This window comes from Amia ocellicauda, chromosome 16 (assembly GCF_036373705.1).
Source record: "Amia ocellicauda isolate fAmiCal2 chromosome 16, fAmiCal2.hap1, whole genome shotgun sequence".
In the NCBI taxonomy this organism is placed as follows: Eukaryota; Metazoa; Chordata; class Actinopteri; order Amiiformes; family Amiidae; genus Amia; species Amia ocellicauda.
In genome coordinates, this window is record NC_089865.1 from 25,804,874 (window position 1) to 25,817,743 (window position 12,870).

The 12,870-nt window shown below is 40.7% G+C and overlaps 1 protein-coding gene across 1 annotated transcript; it reads left to right on the top strand.

Moving 5' to 3' along the window:
- The first annotated feature begins 1,472 nt into the window (after positions 1-1,472).
- Positions 1,473-12,107, top strand: stk16 (serine/threonine kinase 16). Its single transcript, XM_066687870.1, has 8 exons — positions 1,473-1,583; positions 4,193-4,303; positions 4,811-5,030; positions 5,667-5,800; positions 6,416-6,536; positions 8,608-8,703; positions 8,788-8,909; positions 9,772-12,107. Exons 2-8 carry the CDS (start codon positions 4,218-4,220, stop codon positions 9,908-9,910), a joined length of 918 nt encoding a protein of 305 aa, XP_066543967.1. The 5' UTR covers positions 1,473-1,583; positions 4,193-4,217; the 3' UTR covers positions 9,911-12,107.
- The last annotated feature ends 763 nt before the right edge of the window (positions 12,108-12,870 follow it).

Consider the following 12,870-nt stretch of genomic DNA (forward strand, 5'->3'; position numbering starts at 1 on the left):
ATATTGAGGCTGCTGTCTTGCCACATTAAAGGTCATGTTGGGTGCCTTTCTGTATTATCAATCCACACATAGACGCCCGAGGTCTGAATCAAACCTGGGTCACTGGAGCTGTGAGGCAGCAGTGATACTCTAGTGACCTGCGTTCGATCCTGACCTCGGGTGCCCGTCTGTATGGAGTTTGCATGTTCTTCATATGTTTGCTCATGGTTCTCCAGTTTCCTCCCATCTCCTTAAGACATGCTCATTAGGTTGATAAGAACACTTAAAGTGTACTGTTGTACTTTTAATATTGTAGCACCAGAGGCTGCAACTCAAAGCCATGGAGCACAGGGGACGGTGGGAAGGGCAGCCTCACAGACTTTGTTGGACTGTGTGGGCAAAGGAGTGGTCATAAGCCTTTCTAAATATTTGATTTGTGGATTTTTATGTGGACTCTCCATCCTGTGCATTCCCGTCCATCTGTGTGAACCTTCGTCTGTCCACCCCAGGCCTGTCAGTTAAAGCCTGTCACAGCCTCTCTACCTTTGTGATTCTGTCCTGCCTGCCTCTCAGTGAGTGTCATTGAATAAAGAACAATTCCTGTGTTTAAAATACGTGAATTATGTTTTCCTTGTTCATATTTACTCTATTAGTCTTCTACTGGTACAATATACGTTAGTATATTGATATAACTAACGTTATAGAATACTAGTAGTGTACTTTTGAGATATTTTGTAGTATACTGGAAATGTATGTTAGTAAATTTACATTATACTGGAGTACACCAGTTTAGCGTGTCTTGATAAATCACCTTAGAAGTTGAGTTATTATTATTATTATTAAAAATCTTATACATGCTTGACATAATTATTGTTTTAATCATGATATGATCGGTAGAGCTTATGCTTGTCATTTCTCTCACGATTTGCGAGTGACCGAATCCACAAATATATTAAATTAGGTGTCTGGAGTTTAACGACTCAGAATTGGCAGCCATGTTGTCCAGAATGAGTCTCGCCGTTGTGTTTTCTTCGGTGAGTCTGGTGACAAAACGATTAGGTTAACTACAGTTTGTTTACCTCGACCTGATGATTTTAACCACAACTCGGTGATCTTAATGGTCCTACGGTAGAGCAAACGGTGTATGAAACAATGCGCTTTTGTACTGTCCTCCCCAGTTTCTAGCCACCATTATATTTTGGGACATTTTGTAATGGTCAAACACATACAGTTGCATTGCTTAGGTTGTGTAACATAATGCCAATATATCCAGTTGTGAATACAATATAGCTACCATTGATGAACCCGCAGCCCGCACAGCAGAACCCGGATGCTGCTCACGGTGTCTAGATGTGTAAATTATTTCACGTTCGTGTAATTCAAATTTCCGCAGTTCTGCGGGGCTCCACCAATGGAACGATGGAATTGTGCAGGTCTGCGCAGAACTGCGGAAATCTGCGCCGACGCTCTTCTGTGAGGCCGAGGGGAGGGAACACCGATGACGTCTTCACCGCATGAATGCTATGAACCAACCCGGAAATCAGTTGCAGGTGAAGATACACAAGGAAGACGCAGAGTACAGAATCGCAATATACTGGGATACGGTAATTGTAAACCAATTAATAATGATAAAAAAAACGTATTAATTTATACAATTCTGTCTTGAATAGCAACGTCTCCACAGTTGTCGGGTTTACACGTGCTAAAATGTACATCACTAGTAAAACTAAAAGCTAGTCACATACTGAACGTATGTTTCAAATAACATAGTGCCACGTTAGCAATATATGTAATTATTTTTATCCAGATCTTGAGTATGATGTAATGTATGATGTAAGTGTCATCTAACTTTTACACAGCTAACTTGTACATCTTTGCTAATATGAATGTGACATTGTTGTCATTGTCCTAAGTAACGGGTATACATTATTCAGTGACACAGAAAGATCGCGGGCATGGATGAGGTTACATTCATGACTAACCTAGCAGGCTTTTCTACGGATAGCAAGTTGTTATGTACATCTCTATGTTTATTATTATTTTATATTACACACAATGTATGTTGTCATGTTAAAGCGGTTTGGTAACGCCTATACAAACAAACACAACAAAATCTGCTTCGTCTATCGGTCAGTTGCCCAATTCGAGTTAATCTAATGTGTAACAGGACATGTGCCAATTATATATTGAGGTGATTTCAAGAGCAAACATGACAGACTGTGTCCATAGACCACTGGTCCTCAATTCTGGTCATGGGACCCCCTGCCCTGCTGGTTTTTGTTCCAAACAGGCTCCCAATTACTTAATCGAACCTTCCATTGAACTCATTTACATAATGAAGTAATTGAAAGCTCAGTTGGAACAAAAAAACAGCAGGGCAGGACCTGGAATGAGAACCACTGCCATATATCACCTGGAGAATCTGACACAAAGAGCATTTAGGGCCATTAAATGTTTATGAACTTTTTTGGTTTGTATCCAATCACAATTCTAACTAAAGACAGCACTACAATCCTATACGATACCCCAACTTCAAATGAAAATTAATTATACATAATAAAGAGAAAATATACTGTGGTTCTGTGTTCACTGGACTTAAAAGTAGGCAAGCCCAAAACCCCTTTGACTTTCAGTTGATTTATGCCCGCATTTGGCATTTCAAATAAAGTCCCGTTTGTCCATATGGTTGCTGGCCCCTCTGGGTATTTAGCTTGTGGCAGATTCTTGATATGTTCGTTTATGCAGGTGGTCAAAGTACTGGCTAGGGAAAGTCTGTGTAAGCATATCTGGTTACTGACTGTGCCATTTGAATTTCTGTTGTGTATGTTCTTTGCTAAGCCAGGGCATAGCCGGATCTTAATGTACATAACAATATAAAGGCTTCAGATCTGTCGTTTAGCTTTATTACAAGGAACAAAACTGAAACAATTAAAAACTGCAGAGATTAAAAATGGCCTGTTTTGTTTGCTAGATGCCGATCGATCCCCGCATCTCTCCAACCTCTTCCAGAAGCCATGTTCTTATTCTAGACCTGGTAGTAGTCCCCTGGGTTCTTTGTTGACTCTATCTATCCATTAGAAAAGAAGTGCATCTATAACTTTTCACTGCATGCATGTATTGCTGAACCAAAACTATTCAGATGTTTTTTATTTGTTTTTTCCCCTGCATGGTGTATAGAATGATAGACAGTGTTGAGATGATCCTAAAACTGATCTGCAGGAGTTTGTATTGATGAACTGACACCGAGCAAGACAAAACAATGAAGACTGATTCACCTGTCTTGAGAGAGAGATGGATAAACCCTGGCAATGTGGTCATGTGCATTATTCCTCTCCTCTCCTGCCAGGTGAATGGGTTCCCCCCCTTTTTTTTTTTTTGCTGTTTGTTCAATACAAACTCTTGTAGCAGTCAGTCACCTCAGTCAATTCATAAGCCCCTCCAGGATCTGACATAATTTTAAAATTTTGTTTGCCCAACAGGGGAAGTGCCTTTAAATTTTACTTCCCCACCCAAAAAATGTACCTGCCCAACTGTGGATGTTATGTATGGTTATAAGCAGTGGTGTTGTGGTAGGAAAAAAGATCCCGGTGCGGACGAATGCCATATTTGGCACACATCAGGTTATCAGATTAAAATACTTTGTACGTCATACCGTTTTCTGTGTAAACAAATAATCCACGATGACATAACGTTACATTTTCTCTTTCCCCGTTGGGCATGTTATCTACTGAAGAAGCCTGCCTGGTAGAACTTGGAACCGGCGTTGGGCAGTTGGGTGGTCCCTTATGTCGAACCATGCCCCCTGAACAGTCAAAAAATAAATTGGTGTAGCACTACCTAGACCCATCAGTGGTCTTCCATACAGCTGAGCCTCTCAAAGTAAAGCCACATTTTACATAGGAGATGGCCACTTCCTCCAGTCCAGCAGCTGTGACCCACCCACCAATCTCAGATTTTTTTTTTCCAAACAAGGGAAGGATTGTATTGGGGTAAAAAGGCTAAGGATAAAGTCTTCATCATCAATTGGAATTGGATTTGTGATCAGTGAGTGGGTCCAGCTTCCAAACAGATCAGGTTTGGCCCTGGCTTGGGGAAAGCCAATTTTTTTTTAGGCGGTGGATTTAGTGATTGATACCTGGCTGTTGTTTCCCTTCCCTTGATAAGTCGTTGAAATCTCTCTCTCTCTCTCCCCCTCTCTCTCTCTCTCCTTTAGTGAACAAAAGGGTGCCTCTTTGACAATGGGGCATGGCCTATGTATCTGCTCCAGAGGCACCTTCACCATTGAGAACAAGCGCTACTTTTTCATCCAGAAGCTAGACGAAGGGTAAGAAGAGGCCACTGGCCTGGATGCCCGATTATTTTCATAGTAAAGCAAAGCAATTGGTAGTTGAGCACCAGTATCAAATTAGCAAAAGATTAATGCTCAGTGCATTAGCTTAAGGTATGCAGGTATCATGGAGTTCTAATGAGATTGGGGTAGCAAGTTCTGTAGCTAAGGAGTCCCTATTACCAGTATTATTATTATTATTATTGACTTAACTGGACCAATTGAACACATTTTCCTAGTATTTAAGATGTTGCTGATGGAAGGAAAGCTATAAAACACTACTGGATTACTAATATCTGGGATATAAATAGGCACCCCTTGGGGTAGAGCATGCTGATATTCTGGTGGCACAATCTGATTGGTGGAGGAGCACACAGAGTAGAAGTTGTTTCATGGAGGAGGAAAAAGGTGTGGTTTTAGAGGGGTGCTGAGAAATGCATGCTGATTGGGTAATGAGGAATCTGCAAACCAGGCTGGTTGAAGTGTAATGTCTGCTCTTGGCAGGGGCTTTAGTTATGTGGACCTAGTGGAGGGGGCTCAAGACGGGCACTTCTATGCACTGAAAAGGATCCTGTGCCATGACCGGGAAGGGCGGCGGGAGGCCCAGACGGAGGTGGAGATGCACAGGCTTTTCAACCACCCCAATGTACTCTCCCTCACAGCCCACACCTTCATGGACCGAGGGGGCAAGTGTGAGGCCTGGCTTCTCCTGCCCTACATTAGCGTGAGTAAACGATAAGGCCAGGAGGGACAACAGTGACTTAACAACTTTAAAGAAAGGTTGAGACTGCAATCTCTGCCCATACAGTGTCACAAAAGCAGTCTTAAGTTTTTAATAATAGAAAAATAAAAATACACTTCATCAGCTACTGACTTATATGATACTAATATATAATATTACTCTCTACAGGATCTGTTCAATTTTATTATTAGTTATTTAAATGTGATTCTACTAATCTTTGTTGATACACTTTACACAAACGTGTACTATATATTTGAATGTACTTCACAGTAAATCATACTATTTAACCAAAAAGCTGACAATAACTGTAAAAGGATTTTTTTTCTAAATGTGGGGACAGTAGTGCTTCCACCTGAAAAATGTAATGTTCACCAGTCAAAAGATGTGGAGGGAGTTTTGGTAATGTTAACACGTTAATCAATTGGGTGAGCTTTGTACGATTACACAGATACAGCATCTCAAGATTAAAGCGCAGTTTTGTCTGTGTACCATATGAGCATTTGTCATGGAGAACAGTGGCTGAATGATCTGTTCTTCTAGTGACTAATTTTTCTAACGCTCTGGTGCTTGTCTGGGTAGATGGGTACATCTAAGTGGCTGTGCTTGTCTGTCCTGCAGAAAGGGTCTCTGTGGGCAGAGCTGGAGAAACTGAGGGACAAGAACAGCTTCATGCCAGAGGGCCGGATCCTGCACATCTTCCAGGGGATCTGCGCTGGGCTGAAGGCCATCCATGACAAAGGCTATGCACACAGGTAATGACTCTACAGGGATTTAAAATGGAGCATATATGTAGGGATTTCACGTTTGATACATGTATGAGTTTCTTGAGTGTGCCATGCCAGCTGGGTTCCTTCCTTTGCGTGACCTGGATTCAGTTTCAGTTCTTTCTGACATAGCTGTAGCTCCACACCTTGACTGGATTCTTCTCCTTTAGCAAATGGATAAACAGAGCTCAACAACAGGAATGTTACACCCAGCGGTCTTAAAAGAAGCAGGCCAACTGAGCAAAAGCTTGAATATAACAAAAGGAAAAGGAAAACAAGTTTATCTATGTGAAATTGTAAACATGCTAGAATGAGACATACTACATCAGTGGAGTTTAGTAGCTTATTATAATAGTGACAACAGTTTCATGGCAAACCTTTTATTTCTGTGTGATATGTGACATAAAATTAATCTTGCTGGTGCTCATTTGCTCTAGTTTAGCTGCTTGTAGCAGGAATAGGCAACTACAGGCTTCTGGAGCAAGATATCAATCAACTTGTCACCCAGAGTGACAACTCACGAGTACAGCCTTTTGACACTCATCCATGTTTTGCATTGGGGAAACTCCCAGTGACTCACTTGTGGTGCCGTTCTGCCCACAGGGATCTCAAACCTACTAATGTTCTGCTGGAGGAGGACGACAGGGCCATCCTGATGGACCTGGGCTCTATGAACAAAGCACGCATTGAAGTCAAGGGCTCCCGAGAAGCCATGACTGTGCAGGTGAGGGTTGGAGCAGAATAGGTGCAAGGCTAGAGACACATGTAACTATACCTGCTCAGTCATGAATGTTCCTTTGTTCTTCTGGTTGCACAGACCCATAAAGAAAATTGACCCCAGTGCTTTTCAATGGAAGTTTTAATATTTACCTTTCACAAAAGTCCCTTCTGTTTTTTTTTTTTTTTTTTTTTTTAATATTTAAAGGTAGCTAACACAACTCCTAAAGTCATGGTTTTAGGTCTTTAAATGTCGTCATTTAGAAGTAACATGTATAGCACTTTTCCAGATCATTTGTATCATATAATCAACTTTCAATATTTAAAATTTAAAGCTCACCAAATAATGGAGTATGTCAAAAGCTGGCTTGTGTGTTTCAGGATGTCCTGTCATAACTTCCTAGACTTAGTACTTGGTGGCAAAACCTTGTTGGCAATCACAGAGGTCAGATGTTTCCTGTAGTTGGCCACCAGGTTTTCACACATCTCAGGAGGGATTTTGTCCCACTCCTCTTTGCAGACCCTCTCCAAGTCATTAAGGTTTCGAGGCTGACGTTTGGCAACTCGAACCTTCAGCTCCCTCCACAGATTTTCTATGGGATTAAGGTCTGGAGACTGGCTAGGCCACTCCAGGACCTTAATGTGCTTCTTCTTGAGCCACTCCTTTGTTGCCTTGGCTGTGTGTTTTGGGTCATTGTCATGCTGGAATACCCATCCACGACCCATTTTCAATGCCCTGGCTGAGGGAAGGAGGTTCTCACCCAAGATTTGACGATACATGGCCCCGTCCATCGTCCATTTGATGCGGTGCAGTTGTCCTGTCCCCTTAGCAGAAAAACACCCCCAAAGCATAATGTTTCCACCTGGTGTTCTTGGGGTCATAGGCAGCATTCCTCCTCCTCCAAACACTCGGCGAGTTGAGTTGATGCCAAAGAGCTCGATTTTGGTCTCATCTGACCACAAAACTTTCACCCAGTTCTCCTCTGAATCATTCAGATGTTCATTGGCAAACTTCAGACGGGCCTGTACATCTGCTTTCTTGAGAAGGGGAACTTGCGGGCGCTGCAGGATTTAAGTCCTTCACGGCGTAGTGTGTTACCAATTGTTTTCTTGGTGACTATGGTCCCAGCTGCCTTGAGATCATTAACAAGAACTCCACTCCGTGCTAAGTCTCAAATTAAAAATTAACTATAATTAAAAGAGGATTTCACTGATTTGTGAAACATTAATGATTTTATTTTATTTTTAACTTATTTATGACTTTTCCCACCTGCACTAAATCCATCAAATGCACCATGAAGATTGAAAAAGAAGGCCTGAAAGAGATATTCAGTCAGTGGAGGCTGGTGGCCAAAATGTTTGGCTGTTAACTCCTCAGATCTAGTTGATGGGGCTTGTGGGGGTGGTTTCCAGCGGGCTGACCTGTGTTTATTTCTCAAACAACCCATAGTGGTAGAAAAGACTGAACTAATATTTAAAAACATAGTGAAAAAAATAGAGAAAAGATCTGACACTGATCTGCTATCCAGGAAGTTATGACATGACATAACCTGGAACCCTGAAAGAGCATTCATCCTCCATCATCTGGTGAGTTTTAATTTTAAAAATGTTAAAAGTTCTTTCTACGATAGAATCAAACTGGAAAAGTGTTCTTACTTATACACCATAGCAACATAAAATGCATAAAAGTATAGTCTTGGGAATCGTGCTAGTTCCCCCTTTAACGTGTACTGTTTGATATTGATATGCAGTACTTTTCCTCTTGATGTGTGACATTCCAGCAGCTCTTATTTTTTATTTGGATTTGTTTTACTCAGTCTAGACACTTGTCTTTGAAACTGAAATCGCTGAATACATAAAAAATAATAATAATGCTGCATGTCAGCTAAGACTGATTTAAAAGCCTGAAGAAAAATCTGTAAGGAAGAAAAGTATAAAATAATGACTTGTCTATTTTTTCTTAGAGATAAAAAAGTGTTATCAACTCTGATTCATGAAAACATAAGAATGTAATCAACATGTTGAAATATAGACACTTAAGATGACCACTGTGGTTTGGATCGTGTCTTTTTCTGCAGGACTGGGCGGCGCAGAGGTGCACTATCTCCTATCGGGCCCCTGAGCTCTTCAACGTGGAGAGCCACTGCATCATCGACGATCGCACCGATATCTGGGTAGGCCCTTGTCCTGCACCTCCGGTCTGCTGTGCCCGGTTGCAGTCACTCTGTGCTCACCCGCTTTTCTCTGCCCCCCCTCAGTCTCTGGGCTGTGTGCTGTACTGCATGATGATGTTGGAGGGCCCCTATGACATGATCTTCCAGAAGGGGGACAGCGTGGCCTTGGCGGTGCAGAATCCGGTCACGGTACCCCAGCCCTGCAGGTGGGTACAGTGGAGTGGGGGGCTGAAATGAAACTAGAAACATCTAGTGGTACAGTGTTAAACAAAACATGCTTTTGATCTCCATATGGGAAAGCACTGTAATAGGACAATAGTGTCAACACCTGGTGTGCATTCTGTTGCATACCAGCTTTTCTCCAGCACCTCCCATAATACCAGTCCTCCTCCTCTAGGGGTCACTAGAGGAGAGGACATACTGGCCGTCTGACATAGTAGTAAAGTCTGTCACCATTCTGGTAGTCTAAGGCTGCGTCCCAAACCGCATACTAGGGTATTAAGTAGTATATCAAAACACTACACCACCATTAGTAGTATGTCCAAATAGACAGTATGAATATAGTAGTATGTGAAAAGTACCTGGATGACGTACTGCTTCCATTTAGAAAACGAAGTATGGCAGCACTGGACACTTTTCAATGCCATAAGGCCTGATGTGGTCATTTCATGTCTGAGAAATTTGGTTGACAACTCTTAACTTTTTTAAGTGCAAGTAGTAAAAACTGTACAGATAGGCTAGCTATGTTAAACAATGATGTATATGTGTGTAAATTAATATTCGTCGGAAATGTTTAATTTACTTTTTTGTACAGTTAGTCGTCATTGAACCGCGAAGGGAAAGATCAACACTGTTCTGTTAATCTACAAGTTTAAAGTACATACTTCAGTGTAACTTTCGTATATGTAGTATGTGGGTTTTGGACACAGCCTAGTGTGAATCCATCTGTAGTACCCAAATTCTAATGGAAAATAAAATCTCAATCTATTATATTTGTATTTGTTTGTTTTAAAAATTGTCCTAGGTATAACAACTTTTCAATTTTGCAATTTCTTATTGTTCCTGCAGGTACTCTCAGGGGCTGCAGTCTCTACTCAGCGCTATAATGGTGCCCAATCCTCAGGAGAGACCGGATATCAACTGGGTCCTGAACCAGGCCAGACATGCTCAGCCCTCCGAGACAGCGAGGGACCCGATTTCGATATGAGGACAGAGTCGGGAGAGGTCTCTGAACTTCCTACTACCTCCATAAGAGCCCTCTTCTCTCTGGGTACCGAGCAGTGCAGTTTTCCACTTTATTTTTTAATTTATTTGATTCATAGTGTTTTTCTTGTTCTGCGTCCTGGACAGTGTGGACGATCCACAGTGTCACGATCCAGCAATGGTAAAATAGTGGTTCAAGACAGTGAAGGATCGGTGTGCTTATCGATCTCTGCCAAGTGTCACATCCTGCTTCTCCAGAGAGAGTTTCTCCTGGATTCAGGAATGGCAGACGGTTAAATTCTTAACAAATGAGTGTGTGACTTTCGGCCCCCAAATGCTAGAAATTAATGGACAGGGGTCTCTGTCAAAATGCTGTTTTGTTTGGTTTTAGCCTCTAAGCTCATTGTTTTACTTTCTTTAACTTTTAAACACTTCTTGCATGGACAGCCAACCAGCATGCAAATATAAACATGTAATTCCTTATCTGAGAAGTCTGCAAGTGCTGTGTAGTAAAACACACCAAATGCAACCAGAAATGTTGTCAAAATGATTCTCAACCACTGTACAATTTTTCAATTTATCAGTATCTCTCTCTCGCCAGGTAAATAGTTTCCCCTCATTTTCATCGAACGCAGTACTGATTAAAAAACACAAATTCTTGCAGCTGTTCTTCAGTTTTAAGTTTCAGTCACCTCAGCCTTAATTCACTGTATATAATGGAACCATGAAATTCAGTCAAGTTTATTGTACAACAACATAACTTCCAGTAAGGATCACTTCAAGGCACCAGTTTTGCTTGAAGGAATTTCACAAGATCATGTTTTTTTAATCACTAAGCAGATTTGTGGATAATCTTTGTGAAGGGGACAGAGTTATAATCTCTGGTGGATGTAACCTCTGGACATAAATTCCAATTTATGTCTGGAATCGAGGTTTTGGTGATGCAAAGTTACAGTTAATTGTGATGACCGTTTCTATCTTCACAATCTGGACAGATTCAAAACAATGTCTCTAAATCAGTCTGTTTTAGGGCTTTTATTCCACAATGTATTGTTAGTCTGACTTTTGTTTTAGTATGATATATATTTTATTTGTGTAAAGGGAAAATGATTTCAGTATCTTGTTTTTTTAACTTCTGAAAGTAATCCAAACTTTTTATTTGAAAGAGGCCAGTTTTTAATGCATAGAAGAAACAGAATGCAGTATATAGAGCCTTTCAGGATGTCTACTTTTCAATATCTGGGGGTATTCCTATGTGTGGAATTGCTGTGGTTAAATTCTTAGTACCCAAAATGGTCGTCAGCTTGTGTGTTAAAGTCATCGTAAGCAGTATATTCCAGCGTATAAGGTCCGTCGATAAGTGTGCTCCGCACAGGGCTATTGCATACCCACATGCATCTTGAATGAGGCACTTATGTGTCCCCCCATTCAACCAACACATTCCTAACCTGTATGTTGCAGTTAAGTCTCAAGAAGTAGTGCAGAGTTACATTTCATGTTGTGAACCTCAGTAGAAGGTTCTGTTTTAGCAGTCCAGTTCCCCGTGAAGCACACTTTTTGGAAAGTGGATAGAGCATTTGAGCTTGTGCAACCATGTATTGGAATGCGTACGAACTGAGCTGAGGACAAGTTGGAGGCCTGGTCTGTTTGCAGGACCCTATGATTCTCATTTCTCATTTCTTGCCTTACAATTTCCCTTTCCCTGGCCTTGCTACTTTCTGTTACACATCTGGTTACGCACATGTGGGTGTCTGAACCATCACATACTTTATTTCAAGTATAACGAGGGGTCTGCATTTTCCTGAATGAAGTTGAACAGTTAATTTCAAGTGGGTGTTGAAGGGTTAAGAAACGGGGCATTAAAGCTTTGCCTTATTGGCTGAAGTAAGCAGAATATGGAGTTCATTTAGTTATTTCTGTATTTTTATTTATTTTGTTTGGGGAATAAATATAACCTCAAAGCTCCTAGATAGGGCAGGAACTTCTCGGGCCTCCAATGAAAATCTACCTATGTTTGAAAATCTTCAGTTAGAAGTCAGGACATAGTCCAACACTTGAGTTCACAATGTAAATGTCTGCATAAAACTTGACCTAGTTTCATATCCACTGAATGACTTCCTGAATTTGCATTCTTGTACAGGCAGTGTCTAATTTTATTTTCATTTTTACCTTAAGATGTTATTAAATTTTCATTGATCAAGGATGTTGTCTGCTGCAGTTTGTGTTTTTACCTCCTACCTCTTAGCACAAAAAAAAAATCAATTGAAGTGACCCACCTGCTTCTTTCACACTGTAAATCCATAGATTTTAGATTTGCACATACTAAACGTATACTATGTTCTCCACTATAGATGCCAAAGTTCTTCTGAATTCTGTAATGAAAATAATTAAACAAATGTTCCAAAGGTTTTAAATGAAATAATTTCACTAGCTGAAAATCTGTGGCTATTATGCACAGTAGTTGAGGGGCATTGGTATTGAAAAAATAATATAATGACTTATTCCCTTACTAGTATTAAGATTATGTTGTTTATTTGTTTAATCATGTTCTTGAGATGAATGAATATGAGATGCTGTAAAAGTGTCAAATCGATCTTTCCTTATATATCAGTCTGTCTATGTATAGATCCCACAATTACTCACTTCTATACTGGGCACAGGATAGGGGGCAGAGAATGGTTTGAAGGGGTTGGGGTTAAATTAGCATACTGCGGGGGGCTGTAACAAACTGATATCAGACAATGAAATGGGCAAGTCTTCAGTGAACGTCTGCAGGTTTGCAACAATTCCTAATAATCATCACAACTGAGCTCTAGGAAGCGATAAAGCAGATACTGTTTTATCTTAATACTAATAAAGAAATAGCTGGGTTTCACCACGATTAGCACTTGATATTTTGATACCGATCAGCCATAACATTATGACCACTGACAGGTGAAGTGAATAACACTGATAATGTCATTA